Below are 18,218 nucleotides of genomic sequence, written 5' to 3'. Positions count from 1 at the left end.
GCCCAACAACCTGGGCAAATACAATTTATTCCATGGCCATCAGCAAACCTTCTGGGCCCTTGTAAGGCATCAGATATGGCTCTTACCTAAGGAACTGACACTGTGTGTGTCCAGGGGAAGCCAGGCTAAGAAGACTCCTGCCGTGGCTATTTGCCAGGAAAGGTCATATTTTGTTGTGCTAGAAAGAGCACTGGGCTTGGAGTCCTATTTTTGTCCCTTTCTGTCACTGTGACTTTGGGCAGGTCAGCCAGTCTCCCTAAGCCTCAGTTTCTTAATTTTGAAAATGGGGTTGATAATATATATCTTCTAAGGCTCATGTGGGTAACATGAACGTGTTTTGTAAACATCTGGGATGGACTGGAGGTGGAGAAGTGCAAAGTGCTGCTGTTTTTGGATTATGTTAATGTTAACACAGGAGCCCTTTTATTGGGGTGAGTTGGTTTGAGTTTTAACATGGAACAATTTTGAAAATAATTAGGGAGCCTGAAAGTTCCATTTTCTCTCCTCCACAGTAGGCTTCTTGAGGGTCTTCAGGCCCTGCTGATCATAGTGCTCAGGGAGCTGTTGCTTCATGGAGTCTAGATGCCTTCTTTATGGGGGGGGGGAGGGATAGAGCGAGGTAGCATGTGGGGCTAGAAACTTATCTTCCGACTTGGAGCTCCCTGTTTTTTCCTCTGACTTACCTGGTCATTCAGTTGTTCAGTCTGTCTCAAGTCTGTCCCATCACTTATCAGTTCTGAGATTGGATCTGCACCCATTGTGGTCCTGGGGACACAGAAGCAGATGCCTCTGGGGAAGCCATGGGCAACCTAGCACAATCCTGGTGGTTGTTAGGTGTCTTCCTGTAAGGTGCCGTTGAGGCAGGAAGCAGGCAAGCTCGCTTCCTTATGGAGTGGGTCAGTCCTGAGCATGATCGCTGCATCGAGGCTCTCCCACCCACATCTACAGGCCACACTGTCACCACACAGAGACCTGATCCCTCAGCCGTCCCAAGCCCTCCTCTTGTTTTATCAAACCACAAAGATTCAGTTGGCATCTGGGAAGACTTGCTGTGACCTGGAGTTTGCACCTGCCCTGCAGAGAGTGAGTTGAGAGGACTGTGGCTATGTGTGAATACCATCCTCTGTGGGGTGGCAGGGGGGCAGTGACAAGGCCAGTTGACTGGTTTCATTCAGCTAAAGCTTGTTGAGAGCCTCCCGAGTGTCTGCAGTGTGTGGAAGTGACATGGGGAATCCCAGCTGGGTCTGCCAGTCTCTGGCCAGAGGAGCTCCCAGTCTAGTTAGGCCATTGTCCCCATTCTATACACAAGGACACCAAGGCTGGTAACGGGTCAGGGACTCAGGCATCCCAAGACACAGCCCGGTCATGCTCTGAAATCTTCCCATTCCAAATCCAATGCCCTTTCACTTCTTCCTTCTTACACCACCTGGTCTGGGTAGGACAGCTCCTTTTTATATGGTAGTGGTAAAAAAAAAAAAATCAACCAATGGGTAGTTATTGAGTGCCTGCTCTGTAAGTGAAGGCAGCAGTATGGATGGAGGCTGTGTGATGCTCGATGGGATTGGAGGTCTTCTGGGATTCAGTGCACAGAGCCCAGTGGGCGAGCAGGAGAGGATGGCTGTGAAATGGGGGCTTGAGAGGCTCCCTCACCCCTTCTGATCTCAGTGGGCTCTGTGGCTGGCCCCTGGGGCTGTGGGCTCTGCCTGCTGGAAGTCACCTGTGCCTCATGCTGCTGGTCTGCGCCGTGGGCTGTTGGCCTTCCTTGAGGATGATCAGAGTCTAGCAGAGACTTTATTGGGAGTAGCATCTGTGTACTTTGAAACCACATTCAACTTTCATCCTAATGCAAACTCTTATTCTACTGATTGTTAGCTTAGGTTTTAAAAAAAATTGTGGTAGAATACACAAACATAAAATTTGCAATTTTGACCATTTTTTAAGTGTATAATTCAACGGCACTACGTATATTCACATTGTTGTACAACCATCCCCACCATCCATCTCCAGAACTCTTCATCTTGTAAAACTGAAACCCTACCCATTAAACAGTAACTCACTATCGCCCCCTGCCCCAGCCACTGGCAGTCACCATTCTATTCTCTGTTTCTGTGAATTTGCCTATTCTAGGTTCCTCATGTAAGTGTAATCATATAATATTTGCCCTTTTGTGTCTGGCTTATTTTACTTAGTATAGTGTTTTCAAGTATTCATTTTATGGCATGTGTCAGAATTTTCTTCCTTTTTAAGGTTGAATAGTATTCCATTGTATGTATATACCACATTTTGTTTATCCGTTCATCCACTGATGGACATTTGAGTTGCTTCACCTTTTGGCTATGAACATGGTGTACAAATATCTGTCAGAGACCCTCCTTTCAGTTATTTTGGGTATATACCCATAAGTGGAATTGCTGGGTTATTGCTGGTTATGTTTAATTTTTTGCGGAACTGCCGTATTCTTTTCTGTAGTGACTGCACCATTTTACATTCTTACCAGCAGTGCACAGGGGTTCCAGTTTTTCCATCCTTGCCAAAACTTGCTTGTTTCTGGTTTTGTTTTGATAGTAGCCCAGTTTCTACTTTTTTTTTTTTTCCTTACTGTATGGTGGTCACAGTGTCCACCATGGCAAAGTTAATGGTGAAGAAGCAGTTCCAAATTTTTATTAAGCAGCATTTGTTTTTTCTAAATGTAGAACCCAGGAGGTAAAATAGCTATCAGCCTAGGAAAGGTTTGAGTTTTTCTTGTCTGTGAAAAAGACTAAGTACTTCCTTCCTTGCCAGAACTGTTGGAGAACTCAGAGCCTATTGTGGACACCTGTGCCAGAAGTCATTGCTGTAAGCACTGTTGGCAGTAGTAGCGGTCATCTTATCTTGTAAAAGTGGAACATGTGTTCCTTGTCTGCTAAGGCTCATTCTTGCTGCCTGCCAGGCCCTTCCAGGCCCTTCTGGCACCCTCTCAGATGGGATTTTTATAGTGGCTCCTTCTGCTCTCCCTAACTTGTTTGGTAGTGCCCCTTCCCCCTCCCAGTCCCTCATGCCAGCCTCTGGGTGCCAGGTCCTGTGAGTCTACCTCCTGATGTGTCCCCCTCCATCCCTGGTGCCAGTGCTCCATCTGGGCTCCGGGCACCTTTTTCAAATAAAAACTTTATTGAGATATAATTCACATACCATACTGTTCATCTATTTGAAGTGTACAATTCAATGGTTTTTAGTATATTAACAGAGTTGTGTAACCACCACCAGTCAATTTTAGAATGTTTTTATCACCCCACAAAGAAACCCTGAACCCATTAGTAGTCACTCCCCAATTGTCCTTCCCCCTCAGTCCACTAATCTACTTTCTGTTTCTATAGATTTGCCTGTTGTGGAGGTTCGTATAAATGGAATCAGACAATATGTGCTCTATAGTGTGCCTTCTTTCATTTAGCATAATGTTTTCAAGGTTCTTCCATGTAGTAGCATGTAACAGAACTTTATTCCTTTTTATGACTGAAAAATACTCCCTTGTATGAACATACGGCATTTCGTTTATCCATTTATCAGTTCATGGACATTTTGGGGTTGTTTCTACCTTTTAGCTGTTATCAATAATGCTGCTATGAATATCGATGAACATGTTTTATGTGAACATGTTTTTATTTCTTTTGTATGGATACATAGGAGTGAATTTCCAGGTCATATGTTAACTCTAACATTTTGAGGAACTGCCAGACTGTTTTCCACAGGGGCTGCACTGTTTTACATTCCCAGCAACAATATATGAGGTTCTAATTTCTCCATATCTTTGCCAATCCTTTCATCTTTTGCAGGCTTCAAAACTGTCTGCCTACCTCTGATTTTTTTTCCACTGTATTTCCAGAACATAAGTGAAACATTTTGTTCTCCCCCAAACCTACAGTGGCTCCCTGTTGCCGACAGATAACGTTCACAGCTCAGGGCCTCTGTGTGTGGTCCTCAACCACCTGTCCATCCTTCATGCACGTCCCTACCGTAAGGCCCTGTCTCCAGGTTTCCCCATCCCACCACGCTGTCCCCATCATACCACACTCTCCCCATCCCACCACGCTGTCCCCATCCCACCACGCTGTTCCTGCCTTCTTGCTTCACTGCCTTCCACTGCGGTGCATTCCATTCCTCAGGGCTAAATGCAAGGGCTTACTTCTTCCCCTTCCTTAATCCCTTTGGATTTGTTCTTTTCTGAGCTTAGATGTTGAATGTATTTCTATTTATATCATTCAGCTTTTGGAAAAAATAATTGTTTATAGGTCTGTTACCTCTGCTGAGCAGTGAGCCCTTGAGGCAGGAGTTAGTCTCACTCTCTGTGCGCCTGGCACCTGGTGCATTGCCAGGCAAGGGCAGATGCTCTGGTGAGGGACCAAGGGGCTCCCTGTGTGATGAACCACGCAGCTGTCCCAAGGTGGCTGTTCACCAGCTTGTGTGGGTAGAGCCTAGGGAGGGACTGGTTCCCAGTGGGCCCCTGGCACTGTGACATTCCTGGTTCTTCATGGGCCCTCTTTCAGTCTGTCCTGTTTCCTCTCTAGATTTGTGGACTGGTGCAGCCTCTGCCAGTGATGGGAAGTGATGTTGCATAGCGGGGCTGAATCTCTGTGAATATGGTAAGGACTGGTGCCTGCTTATTTTTCTGCATCAGTGTTCTTTTGTTACTTTACTCCTGGAGGTGAGGGGCGTTTTCCTGGTGGACTCTGAAGGCTGTAACTATGGAGTAGCCTTCCTCCTGGGAAGGCTGTTGGCACATTTGAGGGTATAGATGCTTGACCAGCTGTTGAAGTGGCTTGCAGGGCCTCATCACAGTTGCTGGAAAGGCACAAAGTGAACATGTTTGTTGGAATCTGTTATTCTCATACCTGGGTCTTCCAGTGTGTTGAGCTGTTGCTGGGGTATCCCCAGCCCCTGTTCCTTCTGCGGTGGATGGTACCCAGCCCGTGCTCCCCACACAGATCGACATGGCCCCCCAGTCATGTGCTAGTTCTTATTTTTTGTCCTAGGTGGTCATTTGTTGTTCATTCCCCAAATTATGAGAAGGCCACAGCTTTTCAGGGTAGAATAGATTATATGCTGGAGGAGGATTGTATTCATCTGTGGATTGTTGAAGAGATAGATAAGTGACATCTTGTATGAAAGCAACTCTTCTCTTCCTCCAAACCCCTGTTTCTAGATTCGAATTGCAGCTTTAAATGCCAGCTCCACGGTTGAGGATGATCATGAAGGAAGCTTTAAAAGTCACAAAACCCAGACAAAGGAGGCTCAGGTATGTAATCCAGGGTCTTCCTCTGCAAGTAGACTCTGTTTCTCATTTCTGTACAAGGAACCTCATTTTAAATGCATTCAGATATCTCCTTAAGAGATTTTAGGGGAAAATTCCATTTTGAAAGATAGCTAGTCTCCATCTCATGTTAAACCTGTTTCACTTAGGAGGCGATTGTACTGAAGAGAAATTATATTTATTCTGTGAGTGTATGTGAGGGCCAGTTCAGCCCCAGGGCCCACTTCTCCAGCTGATGCCAGCTTTCCCTGCAGCCCATTCATTGTGCAGGCCTCAGGAGTTGGCATATCCAGGGAATGGTAGAATGTTAATGGTAGACAGTGCCTCAAGGTTCCCTAGTGTATTGCCCTCACTACAGTGTGATGAGACCCTTTAGGGGAGCTGCCTTGCCTAGGGTCTTGCTCCAGGTCAGTGGGGGAGCCACATCTGACTTCACCTCTCTGAATTCTTGATTTTTCCTCTCTACCATGAGGCCTTCCATTTCATCTCTTCCATTTCAGCCTTCCTTCCTTCCTTCCTTCCATCCATCTCTCCACCCATGTCCTACCATAGGGCAAGAAGGGTTTGCTCCTGTCTTTGTTTTCCCTGAAATAAACCTTCCTCTCCCCCCACCCACCTTTTATGGAAGAAACAGGACAGTTCCAGAGCCCTCTCAGAAGTCTACTAGTTCATTTGGCTGTCCCTGGTCTGTAAGGGAGGTTAGTGGGGCTTGACCTGCCACGTGCCCCATCATTCCTAGAGGACGTTGTCACTCTCCCCAAACCATTCACGTGGAATTGCTTTAGGCCGGCCCATGGCTCACTCGGGAGAATGCGGTGCTGATAACACCAAGGCCACGGGTTCGGATCCTATATAGGGATGGCCGGTTGGCTCACTGGCTGAGCGTGGTGCTGACAACACCAAGCCAAGGGTTGAGATCCCCTTACCGGTCATCTTTTAAAAAAAAAACAAAAAAAAAGGAATTGCTTTTACTCACTATACTTCTGACATCAAATGTGTAGGGTATTTTTTCCCCACACCAACCAATTCTCCAACTCTCTGGACACCAGTGGACATCTTACCATTGTCAATTCAATTCTGACTATACTTACACAGAGTTAGCATCAGACCCCACAGGTTTAGCAGCTCAGTCCCACAAGACTGTCCACTTCACATGCCAGCTGCAGCTATTGAGTGGGAGGATATCCACACCACACTTCTGTCTGACATGGCTACAGTATCAAGGATCCTCACCCTCCACCCCTTTTAGTTTCAGTTATTTCCTAGAACGACTCACAGAACTCAGGACAGCACATTACTTACATTTACTGCTTTATTATAAAGGATACAACTCAAGAACAGTCAAATGGAAGAGATGCATACAGCAAGATATGGGGTGGGGGAAGGGGGGTTGTGGAGCTTTCATGCTCTCTCCAGGCATGCCACGCTCTCAGCACCTCGATGTGTTGTTCACCAACTCAGAAGGTCCCTGAATCCTGTCCTTTAGGGGTCTTTATGGAAGTTCCATTACATAGGCATAATTGATTAAATCATTGGCACCAAACTCAATCTCCAGCTCCTCGCCCCTCCCTGGAGGTCAGGAGGTGGAAAGCTGAAAGTTCCAACCCTCTAATCACATAGTTGCTTCCTGTGGCAACCAGCACCTATCCTGAAGATATTTAGGGGACTCCAGCCATGTGTCGTCTCATTAGCATAAACTCAGATCTGTTTGGAAAGGGCTTGTTATCAATAACAAAAGATGCTCCTATCACTTCATCACTCAGGAAATTCCAAGGGTTTTAGAAGCTCTGTCATGAGTCAGGAATCAGGGACAAAGACCAAATATATATTTCTTATAATGACACACACTCTCTTGGATTCTCTGGGCTATTCTGGCCAGTGTGGCTACTCTCCTGGCTTTACGCAGAAAGGACCAACTGGGCTAATACTTTGGCAATGCCCTGCATGTCCTGGTTTTCTGTGATTCCTTTGCTATCACTCAGACTCAGTGGCGCTTGCATTGCTCATGTCTTCCTGAGGTACTCATGAGGGGTTCTTCTCCCTATAATGAGCTCCTGGGAGGTTGGAGTATTAGGGTTTTTCCACTACAGAGGACACAGCTGACAGTTAACATGGCCATGTCTATAGCACCCCATACATAACATTTTTGGCTTCAAACATTTTGTACTGCATGAAAACATCTCCTGTCTTGGTTTGCAGGAAGCAGAGGCTTTTGCCTTGTACCACAAGGCACTGGATCTGCAGAAACATGACCGGTTTGAGGAGTCTGCCAAAGCCTACCATGAGCTCCTGGAGGCACGCTTGCTGCGGGAGGTGAGGTACCAGCAGGCCTGGCAGTGTGTCCTGGTGGTTAGCACGTGTGCTTAGGAGGCAGTCGACCTGGATCTTACCTCTGCCCTCCCATTTCTTGGCTGGGTAACCTTGGACACATTATTTCACTTCTCTGCTTCTCAATTTCCCCACCTGTAGAGTATTGCCTCGTTGGGTTGTTGTCAGGGTTGAGTGAATCCAGTGAAGCTCATAGCACAGTTCCTGGTGCACAGTAAATGCCAGCTGTCGTTACACTTAATCTTCACAACTATTCTGCCTAGTAGGTCGGGGTATTGTCCCCATGTTACACATATGGAAACTGATGCTTAGTGAGGTGCTTATGGCTCAAAGCCACCCAAGTAAGTGAAGTGTTAGAGCCAGGATTGGAGCCCCTGGTTTTCTAATACCAAAATGATCCCACTGGCAGCACATATGGGCAAATGCTGTTTGAGTGACAGACCAGGAGCTCAGGGAGCCTATGTAAGTGCACTATGGACTTTTGAACATAGGGACACTGGGACAACTAGCAGAGAGGGCCAGATAGGGCAGGATCTGGTCCCAGCATGGGGACTGTACTAGTGGTGGGTGAGTTAAGCCTCATATTAGCTGGTTGTGATTGGAGGTTTGGGAATTGGTCTCAACCTAAAATTGATTTAGGAAGGTATATATTTCATTAGGAAAGGCTTTTGTTTTCAAGTACCCAAACACACAGACGACGTGCATTAAGGAAGCAGACAGACTCCATGGATGTTTTCTGGACCATGCAGTCCTTCAGTTGAGCAGAGTCTCCTAAAGCCCTAGGAGGGCAGACACTTTTGTCTCAAGCCCCACTTCTGGATGGTTTCCACCACTGATGAGACAGAATGCAGAGTTCTAATTATCAGCAGAAAGTATCTATTCCTTCTCTCACTTGAGGTATTTTCTCATATTCCTAATTATATAGCTTGTCAAGATTCTTTGGTTGCTGGTTATAGTGTCTTGGAATTGGGGAAATTGTGACCTGTCCTGTCTTCCCACCCTCAGCCCCCACACCCCACCCCCAGTAGGCAGTGAGTGAGGGCCCAGAAAGGGAAAAATAATTTATTCCATATTTACTGAGCTTCAGTTATGGGCCAGGTGCTGGGCATGTTTCAGGAGTGGATCTTCCCTCTCAGCCCATGGTGGAGTGGGTCTCAAAGACATGAACAGGTAAGTATGGCACTGAGCAGGCAGTCTAAGTACAGAGCTGGTGTTGGGTGGGTCCAGCACTCAACAGGTGCTGGGCAGGAGTTCTTTGACCTAAGGGCACAGGCTGTGTGTCAGTGTTGTATTCATAGGTGTGCAAATCTGTCTCTGTATCACTTTCGGCTTTGAAAGATCGTTTTAGCACTCTCTTCCTTTGCTTATAAAAGTAAAGCATGCTCGTTGTAAACAATTGAAAAGTACAAAAAATATACAAAAAGGTTTCTTTTTACAATCCTATGGCATTGGTATACTTAACATTAAACTAAATACATAATTACAGTTTCACAAATGATTGGCATAAACAGGTCCTGGACCATAGCTGACTCCTAAGAAGTGTACAGTCTGCCTGATGGGCATTCTGGAGAGGGCTTGTTGGGGCGAGACCTTCAGGGAGGCTGGAGAGTGGTGGTGAATATAGCTGGTCAGTTGGATGCAGGCTAGTTAAGAGAGCTTCCACTGTGTTAGGTGTGCGTGTATCACTGACCAGTCTCTGAAGTAGACTCTTACATCCTCTGTAAATTTGTTCACACTATTTTTTTTTTTTTTTTTAAAGATGACTGGTAAGGGGATCTCAACCCTTGGCTTGGTGCTGTCAGCACCACGCTCAGCCAGTGAGCGAACTGGCCATCCCTATATGGGATCCGAACCCGTGGCCTTGGTGTTATCAGCACCGCACTCTCCTGAGTGAGCCACGGGCTGGCCCCAGTTCACACTATTTTTTTGACGAGTTCTGTACCTGGAGGTACAAAGGTATCTGGGATCCTGCCCTGGTCAGCTGGTCTTGACCTTTTTGTAGTATAAGCCAGACAACAGTAGAAGATGACTGAATGGAGCTTGAATTGAGCTTTCCAGTCTTCTTGGTGGAATTCCTTAAGAGCTCCAGGGTAGAGTTCTTGGATTAGTCAAGGGGTGCTTCCTGAGGATGACACGTCGTCAGGTCTTGCCTGTTCTGAACATAAAGAATAATGTGTGGAAGCCACCTGTCCCAGCACAAGGCTGGGATGTGGACTCATTACCAGAAAGAGCTTCTTTGTGCCACTAAGTTTTTCTGTTAGAAAATGTTTTACTCTTTTTTGTCATGTGGTTAGAGCAATAGTTTTCTTTTTTCTTTTCTTTTTTTTTTTTTTAATAAAGATGACTGGTAAGGGGATCTTAACCCTTGACTTGGTGTTGTCAGCACCACGCTCTCCCAAGTGAGCTGACTGGCCATCCCTATATAGGGATCCAAACCCTCGGCCTTGGTTTTATCAGCACCGCACTCTCCCAAGTGAGCCACGGGCTGGCCCAGAGCAATAGTTTTCTAATCAGTAGTTTCTAACAAGATAGAAGGTTCTCTAAGAGTTCTCATAAAAGTTGTAGTGAAATAACTTTTTATATTAAGCATGTTTATGATTTTTTAGCTCACTTTCACTTTTATATTTAGGGTAAGAATTATTGTCCTTATATTGCAGAGGTCATTGAGACACTAACTTTTTAGTTAAAGTAATTTGTCTATGGTAATGTGATAAGTTACAGAGTTGGAAGCTCAGCCTCTTGACTCTTAATCCAGGAGGACATGTAGTAAAGCTCCAGGTCCTGCCTGCTTCCCCCAGGCAGTCTCCTCACACCTTGTCCCCCATCTTCACACCTGCTGTTGGAAGCCACTGGCTGGCTTACCAATGCTGTAAATGTCACCGTCCAGGCTTGAACCCTCAGGGTTGGTGGTAGTGGTGAGGAGCATTCCCTCTGTGTCTATTGATGCCCAGACTGCCTGCAAACTGCCCCATGGTGGTCTAGACTTTCTTTTCTTTGGGATTGGAGGGGTCTTCTAATACTATCTGGGGCAGCACCTTCATTTTCCAATGCAGATAGCACTGGAAATGGCTCCAGGGCCTGTGGCAAGGCTAGCCTGGAAACCAGGTATCCTTCTGACTGTTTGCTGAGGCTTCAGGGCCTAAGTGTCACTTCTGCTCCTGTTTGTTTTGTTCACAGGCAGTTTCATCCGGTGATGAGAAAGAGGGGTTGAAACACCCTGGCCTGATATTGAAATATTCCACATACAAGAACCTGGCCCAGTTGGCAGCCCAACGAGAGGATCTGGAGACGGCCATGGAGTTCTACTTAGAGGTGCGGTTTTGGCAGTGTTCAGCTCCTTGGTGTTTTGAAAGCTTTTGGTGGAGGGGATTAGGTTGTGCTGTTGTCACCCGAAAAGAGGAGTCCGTAGTGCTGTGTCACCAACCTGTGGAGCCCAAGGCCCTAATCGGTGGGTGCTAACAGTGAGTACAGATAGGCCTGGAGGGCAGGGGTGGAGGACAAGGAGCATGCTTGAATGCAGAGGCCTGTGTGTGAATTTCTCCTCTGCACTAAGTGCAGATGTGACTGTGGGCAAGTTATTTAACCTCTTGGTGCCTCCGGGTTACACCAATATAGTAGGAGTAATAAAAAGAGAGGATAGTTGTGAAAATTAAATGAGTTGGTACGCATAAAAGTATGAAGAACAGAGCCCGGCACTAGCACCCAGTATGCTTCCAGTCATAGTAGTACTGCCTTTATTTCTATATTACCATCTCTGTCTCTGTGGGCATCTCTAATGTGCCAGACACTGTGCTAATTGCTTCCCATGCATACTCTGATCCTCACACCATCTTGCCAGGAAAGTATGTTCATTTCCATTTCAGTGAAGAGGAAACGGAGGCCCAGGACCGTTCTGCTAATCAGTGTTGGAGTAGGGATGTGAACTGAGGTTTGTCTCCAAAGCACATAATCTTTCTAGAACCCACAAGACTCCCATATTTTCTTTAAATTCTACTCCTTTCACTTCTTTTATCTATTAAATATGTAAGGAATGGACATGTTCAAATTGACAAAATATATCAAGGAAATGTTCTGAGTTAAATAAATTGTTCCATTTTTATGTGCCATTTCTTTGGGTCTTGGAAACATGTGACTCCAGGAAAGATGAGGAAGCCTTGCTAGTCAGTGGTAAGATAGTCATGCCATTTTGCCATTTGCCTGGGTAGTTCAGGTGGCTGGGCCAGCGCTGTGCCCCTTCTGTCACCATGGGTGCCTGCTCAGCGAGAGATCCAACTGAGTGTGTATGTGCACCCTCTGCTTGTGCTGCTTCCAGGCAGTGATGCTGGACTCCACGGACGTCAACCTCTGGTATAAAATTGGACATGTGGCCCTGAGGCTCATCCGGGTTCCCCTGGCTCGCCATGCTTTTGAGGAAGGGCTGAGGTGCAATCCTGACCACTGGCCTTGCTTGGACAACCTCATCACTGTCTTGTACACCCTCAGTGATTATACAAGTGAGTCTGGCTTTGATGCTTTCTCCCATGTGCCCATATTTTTTGGGACAGAGGAGGGAGGGTGGCTTGGGTAAGCTGGAAGACAAAGTTAACACTGAAGGGCTTTCTGCCAGACTGTCACAAAGAATGGAAATGTTTTTACATCCCTTATTTATTCTGCTTGTCTTTCTTGGTTTATCAGATGCTTTGTAGTACTAAGTAGTGTGTTTTCTGTGTGACTTTCCCTTTGGCTATCTCATCTCATTCCTGCATTGTCCCATCTTGTATGTCTTAGTCAGCTCAGGCTGCTATAACAAAATGCCATAGACTGGGTGGTTTAAACAACAGAAGTTTATTTTTCACACTTCTTTGTCTGGTCTCGGCCCTCTTCTTGGTTTGCAGAAGGCCACCTTCTTGCTGCATTCTCACATGGTGGAGAGAGAGAGAGAGAGAGGCAGGCAGGCAGGCAGACAGACAGACAAACAGACAGACAGACAGACAGAGACAGAATGTGCATGCCGTAGTCTTTTCCTCTTCTTCTAAGGACACCAATCCCATCATGGGGGTTCCACCCTTTTGACCTCATCTAAACCTGATTACCTCCCAAAGGGCCCACCTCTGAATACCGTCACACTGGTGATTAGGACTTCAGCATATAAATTTGGGGGAGCCACATTCAGTCCATAGCATTTTATCCCTAGTTCCCTAAGATTCATTTCCTTCTCACATGCAAAATATACTGATTTCATCCTAACAGCCCCAAAGTCTTAACTTGTTCCAGCATCAACCCTAAAGTCCAAAGTCTCATCTAAGTATAATCTAAATCAGATATGGGTGAGACTTGATGTACAATTCATCATCCTGAGGCAAAAATTCCTCTCTAGCTGTGAACCTGTGAAGTCAGATAAGTTATGTGCTCCCAAGATACAATGATAGGACAGACATAGGATAGACATTTCCATTCTAAAAGGGGGAAATAGGAAAGAAGGAAGGTAATGATGGGTCCCATATAAATCCAATACTAGGCAAGACAAATTCCGTGATGTCTTAAGGCTCAGGAATAATTCTGTTTGATCCAATGCTCTGCTCTGCAGGCCTACTGGGGTGACAATGTCACCCTCATAACACAGTGGGGGTGGCCCCACCATTTTGGCCTGGTGGCCCTGCCTCCAAAACACTAGTGGGAGATCCTGGCCTATGCAAACCAGAGAGGTAGCCCCACCCTTTAAGGAATTAGCCCTGGACCTGTGGTGGAAGCAGCAAGTCTGGTGACCTTTGAATCATCTTTGGGATTCTTCTTCCCTTTTCCTGAAGGATAGTTCATATTCAAAGCCTTTCTTTATTCCCTTCCATTTTTTTCTGTTCCCTTTAGTTCCAGGGGCAGTGTTTCTGGTATTGTCCTCTCCATTCCTGGCTTCTGCTGAGATGGCTGATTAAATTTGTGGATCATACCCACACTGATCTCCTGATCAAATGGTTGGTCAGCCACACCCTAGTGTTTTCTTCAGAACAAGCATTCTTAATGTTTACACTATGGATAGGCTGATAATTTTCCAAATCTTAAAGTTCTGGTTCCTTTTTGCTGAACAGTCTCTTCTTCAATTCATTTCTCTCTTCTCACATTTTAGTGTAAGCAGTCTGGAGGAACCAGTCTGAGCCTTCCACACTTTGCTTCAGTCTCCTTGGCTAAATATCCAATTTCATTGCTTGAATGTTCTTCCTTCCACAAAACACTAGAACATGAACACAATTCAGCCAAGTGCTTTGCCACTTTATTACAAGGATCATATTTCCTCCATTGTCCAGTAACATGTTCTTTACTTCTGTCTGAGACCTCAGCAGAATTGCCTTTAATGTCTATATTTCTACCAACATTCTGTGTATGATTATTTACTCTCTAAGAAGATGGAAGTTTTCTCTACAGCTCTTCTCTTTTCTTTCTGAGCTCTCACCAGAATCATCTTTAACAATTTCTTCATGGCAATATTGGCTTTTTCTAGCATGCACCTCAATCAAAACTCTTCAAGCCTGTACTACCAATTAACCAACTAATGCTGCTTCCACATTTTTAGCACCTCTCTTCTCAGTACCAATTTCTTCTTTGGTCAGTTTAAGCTGGTATAACAATAAGAACAGGAGAGACTGTGATTTCTCTCTTTTGTTGCCAGAGATGAGCTTTGCCTGCTGTTGAACTTCCTCTAGGTGGAGTCAGAAGATGTGTACTCTTCTCAGCCTGTTTCCTCTGCTTTTTGTCCTGTCTATGAACATACCCATGTAGGATGCAGCAGTTGCTAGTTCTTTCTTATTGCTGTGTAGTCTGTTATGTGCTTGTGCACAATTTAACTATTCTGTACATGGACATTTGGGTTATTTCCAGATTTGGGCTCATATGCATAATGCTACTGTGAACATTCTTGCATGCATTCTTTGGTGGATATATGCACTTGTTCTGTAGGTTACCCCAGTTTTCACTCCCACCAGCAGAATATGACAGTTCTGTAGGGCAGTGTTTTGACTCTAGCTGTTTCATTTTCCAGAGGCTTTTAGTTTCTTGGTGGATGCTCCTCCCACAATTTGGATACCATCTTTGGTGTTCAACCTTCCTTCCTTAGCCAACTGATTTAGTTTTTTGTACCCTTCTCTCACAGTAGGAGAAGTTATGCTTGGTATACCTAAGTCCTTGTGGGAAAAAAGGGTTGGGGGACTGTATTAATGCTCTTTAGAGAAACAGACCCAATAGTGTGCATATATGTAGATAGAGATTTATTATAAGGAATTGGCTCGTGCTATTGACAAGTCCCAAGATCTGTAGGGTGAGTTGGCAAGCTGGAGACCCAGGAGAGCAATGGTATAATTCCAGTCCAAGTCCAGAGGCCTGAGAACCAGCAGAATTGATGATGTAGTCTCCAGTCTGGAGGCTGGCAGGCCCAGGAAGAGCTCATGTTTTGGTTGTAGTGAGAAGGCAGGAAAAAACCAATGTCTCAGTTTGAAGGCAGTTAGGTGGGAAAAATTCTCTTTACTTGAGGGATGGTCAACTTTTTTGTTCTATTTAGGGCTTCAGCTAATTGGATGAGGCCCACCCACATTAGGGAGGGCAATCTGCTTTACTCAGTCTACTGATTTAAATCTCATCCAAAACATCCTCACAGAAACACCCAAAATAATGTTTGACCAAAACCTGGATCGCCTGTGGCCCAGTCATATTAACACATAAAATTAACCGTCTCAGGATCTGAACTGATACATATACCTGTGAGAGCCTTGACAGATTTTACATTCATTTAAACCAAAAAGTAAAAGCAGTATCTTAAATTGACTCTCAGTGGCATTTTATATATTTGAGGTGAGTAGGTAGGGATGCTGTTGGGTCTGCTGACTGCCCCTTGAGATTTCTCAGGCCTTCCTCACTGCAATTAATATGCCTACTGAGAACCAGCATTATCCAAATGCTAAGTGCCTCCCTGGTTTTTTCTCTGTAAGTCGCTGATGACCACCCTTCTGCTACTGAATAGGCCTCTCCCTGCTCACAGGTTGGACAGCCTTTGCCTGCCTTGAGGGCTGTGGCCTCTGCTGAGCATTGTGACCAGGCTCTGCTCTCTCCCACTGTGGCACACGAAGAGCGCATCACTTACTCTTCTCTCCCAAGGCTTCCATGCCTTGATCTCTACTTCTGCTGTCTTCTCCGTTTTGCTCCTAACCCTCAGTTCCTTTATTTTTCCTGGTTATTCTTGGTAGGAGTGACTTGCTATCCACCCACACTTAAAGTGAGAAGCTAAGGAGGACACAATAGTGGTCCCAGTGCCCAGGCAGAGTGGAGCTGACACTGCTGTACTGCGCTACTTCCCAGTGTGCTCACTGATGAGACTTAGCAGCATGGAGTCTGCTGGGGACTTTTAGGGGTCACGTTTGCTAGGGGCTGTTCTCACTTATAAGTGCTAAAGGCTTTCATAATTCATATCATAGTTCTGCTTTGTGAGTCGACACCATCCCTTTCTTTCCCATGCATTAGTTTACCTGTTACTTTCTCTACTCCCATAGGATCTGGAGTTGGCACAGGCTTTCCAGGTCAGTGACTTGAGAAGGCTCGTTATTACATTGACATGAATGATGTGCATATCTTAAATTGTAAGCAATAACTTTAAGACCAGTTTTTTTTAAAAAGGAGAAAAATTGGAAAATGCAGGTATGCGAAAATACAAGAAACCAGCTTTATATGTACAAATGGAGTCACACTTTGTGAACTGTTTTTTTTTTTTTTTTTTTTTTTTAAAGATGACCGGTAAGGGGATCTTAACCCTTGACTTGGTGTTGTGAGCACCACGCTCAACCAGTGAGCGAACCGGCCATCCGTATATGGGATCCGAACCCGGGGCCTTGGTGTTATCAGCACCGTACTCTCCTGAGTGAGCCACGGGCCGGCCCTTGTGAACTGTTTTGTTTCCTGCCTGTTCCCAGTGCTATATCATGGCCTTCTTTTTGGTCAGTAAGCACACTTCTTGACCATCACTGCAGCGGCTGTTTGGCAACACATTCTGTGGACTGGCCAAACTTTACTTAACCAGGCCCCCATAGTGGGACAGAGTGGTTTCCAGATTTTTTGAAGGCTATTTTCCATTTAGCCAATAGTTAATCACTGTGAGCCCTGTAGGTTTTTTGCAGCAATTCCTAGAAGTGGGATCTCTGGGTCGAGGATCTGTGCATAATGCTTGTGGTCCTCCAGAAAGGTCATATAGACCATCTTCTGCTGGCAGTGTTTGGGTCTGCTCACCTTGCAGTACTTATTCTACTTTGGTATTATTATTTTCAGAAATCTTTCCTGATTGAATTGGTTAAAGTGATATCCTCTTCTTGTTTACCGTGCATTTCTTTGATTCCAGAGTGGGAACAATTTCCTGGTGTTAACTGGCAAGGCAGTTTCAGGAGTCATAACTGTTTCTTTCCCTGCCAGCGTGTCTGTACTTTATCTGCAAAGCTTTGGAGAAGGATTGCCGATACAGCAAAGGGCTGGTTCTCAAGGAGAAGATCTTCGAGGAGCAGCCTTGTCTGCGAAAGGACTCTCTCCGAATGTTCCTCAGATGGTAAGTGCTTCCGCTTCCTCTGCTGTGTCTGCATCCCCTCCCCTTGTGACTAGTGAACATCAGGAGTGCACCTCAGTTTCCTCTCAGGTCCTGACCTCCTGGTGGATGGAGCCCCTGCACTACAGGGCTTTGTCCCCTGCTACGGTCCCTCATCTAGTGAATGTACCTTGATCTGCCTTGTTTCTCACTTGACCATGCCAAGTCTCAGTGCTACCTCCCCAGGCCGTTTGCTGCCCTCCTAGCCTACCACCCTGCCAGCTCTCAGTGTTTACTTGCTGTACTCTGGGTGCTTGTGTGCCCAGCTTGCCTCCTTTCCCCTTGCCAGGGTTTTGTGCCCAGTGCTGCCTAAGTTCAGAGTCCCAGACATGCCTCTGATCATGTGCTGTCCCTGCCTTGCTCCCAGGACAAAGCACACACTCAGTTGCGTCGCCCAAGAGGTACTATGTAGCCTGACGCCCTTCTTCCCCCTCCCCACCTCCTGCTTTTCCCTCCCAGGCTTCTTTTGTTAGAGCTGCCACAGGTCCCTTGCAGATTCTAGGCCTGGCCTGTTGTGCACCGTCCTGTCTTCTCAGCCTTGCTCCCACTGCCCCCTAACCTGGCATGCCGTCTTCCCGTCTCTCCACCTGTTCTACACTGCTCCTCCTTCATGTTCCAGCTCCTAGCTCACCTCTCTGCCTACTTCTGAGCTCTAGCTTCCCCCTCCCCACAGCGCTGCAGCTGAGCCATCTCCCCCTGCTCTCTGGTATTCCTTGGCCCATGGAACTCACTTTTGGGGGTTAGTGGTTATTTATCTCAGTGTCTGCTTCTTATGCCTCTTGTTCACATCTATCCTGAGGGAACTAACCTTCTTGGGGGAGATAAATGACAAACACGTAAAACAAGCAGGGCCATAGTGAGAGGCTCTGTGGGGGAGCCCTGCTGGCAGGCAGCAGGACAGTTTAGGCAGGAGGGCAGGTGTTGTTGGGTCAGCTCAGGCAGAGATTTGTCTGTGGGAGCACATCTGGGACCTCAAAGTCCTTGCTTTTTCTGTATTTTGGGGACACCATAGACTTCGGT

General features: G+C 46.0%; 1 protein-coding gene across 7 annotated transcripts in view; it reads left to right on the top strand.

Moving 5' to 3' along the window:
• The window catches only part of CABIN1 (calcineurin binding protein 1), a 168,670-nt gene that overhangs the window by 12,123 nt on the left and 138,329 nt on the right, over positions 1-18,218 (top strand). For 5 of the 7 annotated variants that reach the window (XM_063085901.1, XM_063085905.1, XM_063085904.1 and 2 more), the window contains exons 2-7: positions 4,542-4,616; positions 5,177-5,269; positions 7,484-7,597; positions 10,790-10,924; positions 11,925-12,105; positions 17,033-17,162. In XM_063085901.1, coding sequence (XP_062941971.1) covers positions 4,614-4,616; positions 5,177-5,269; positions 7,484-7,597; positions 10,790-10,924; positions 11,925-12,105; positions 17,033-17,162 — 656 coding nt within the window. In that variant the 5' untranslated portion in view covers positions 4,542-4,613. Of the gene's footprint in view, positions 1-4,541; positions 4,617-5,176; positions 5,270-7,483; positions 7,598-10,789; positions 10,925-11,924; positions 12,106-17,032; positions 17,163-17,529; positions 17,600-18,218 lie in introns of those variants that run through there. The other 2 variants (XM_063085903.1, XM_063085906.1) reach the window with 2 other exon arrangements.

Source organism: Cynocephalus volans, chromosome 2, assembly GCF_027409185.1.
Source record: "Cynocephalus volans isolate mCynVol1 chromosome 2, mCynVol1.pri, whole genome shotgun sequence".
In the NCBI taxonomy this organism is placed as follows: domain Eukaryota; kingdom Metazoa; phylum Chordata; class Mammalia; order Dermoptera; family Cynocephalidae; genus Cynocephalus; species Cynocephalus volans.
The sequence above is the reverse complement of the archived record's forward strand: the minus strand, read 5'-3'. Positions and strand labels throughout refer to the sequence as shown.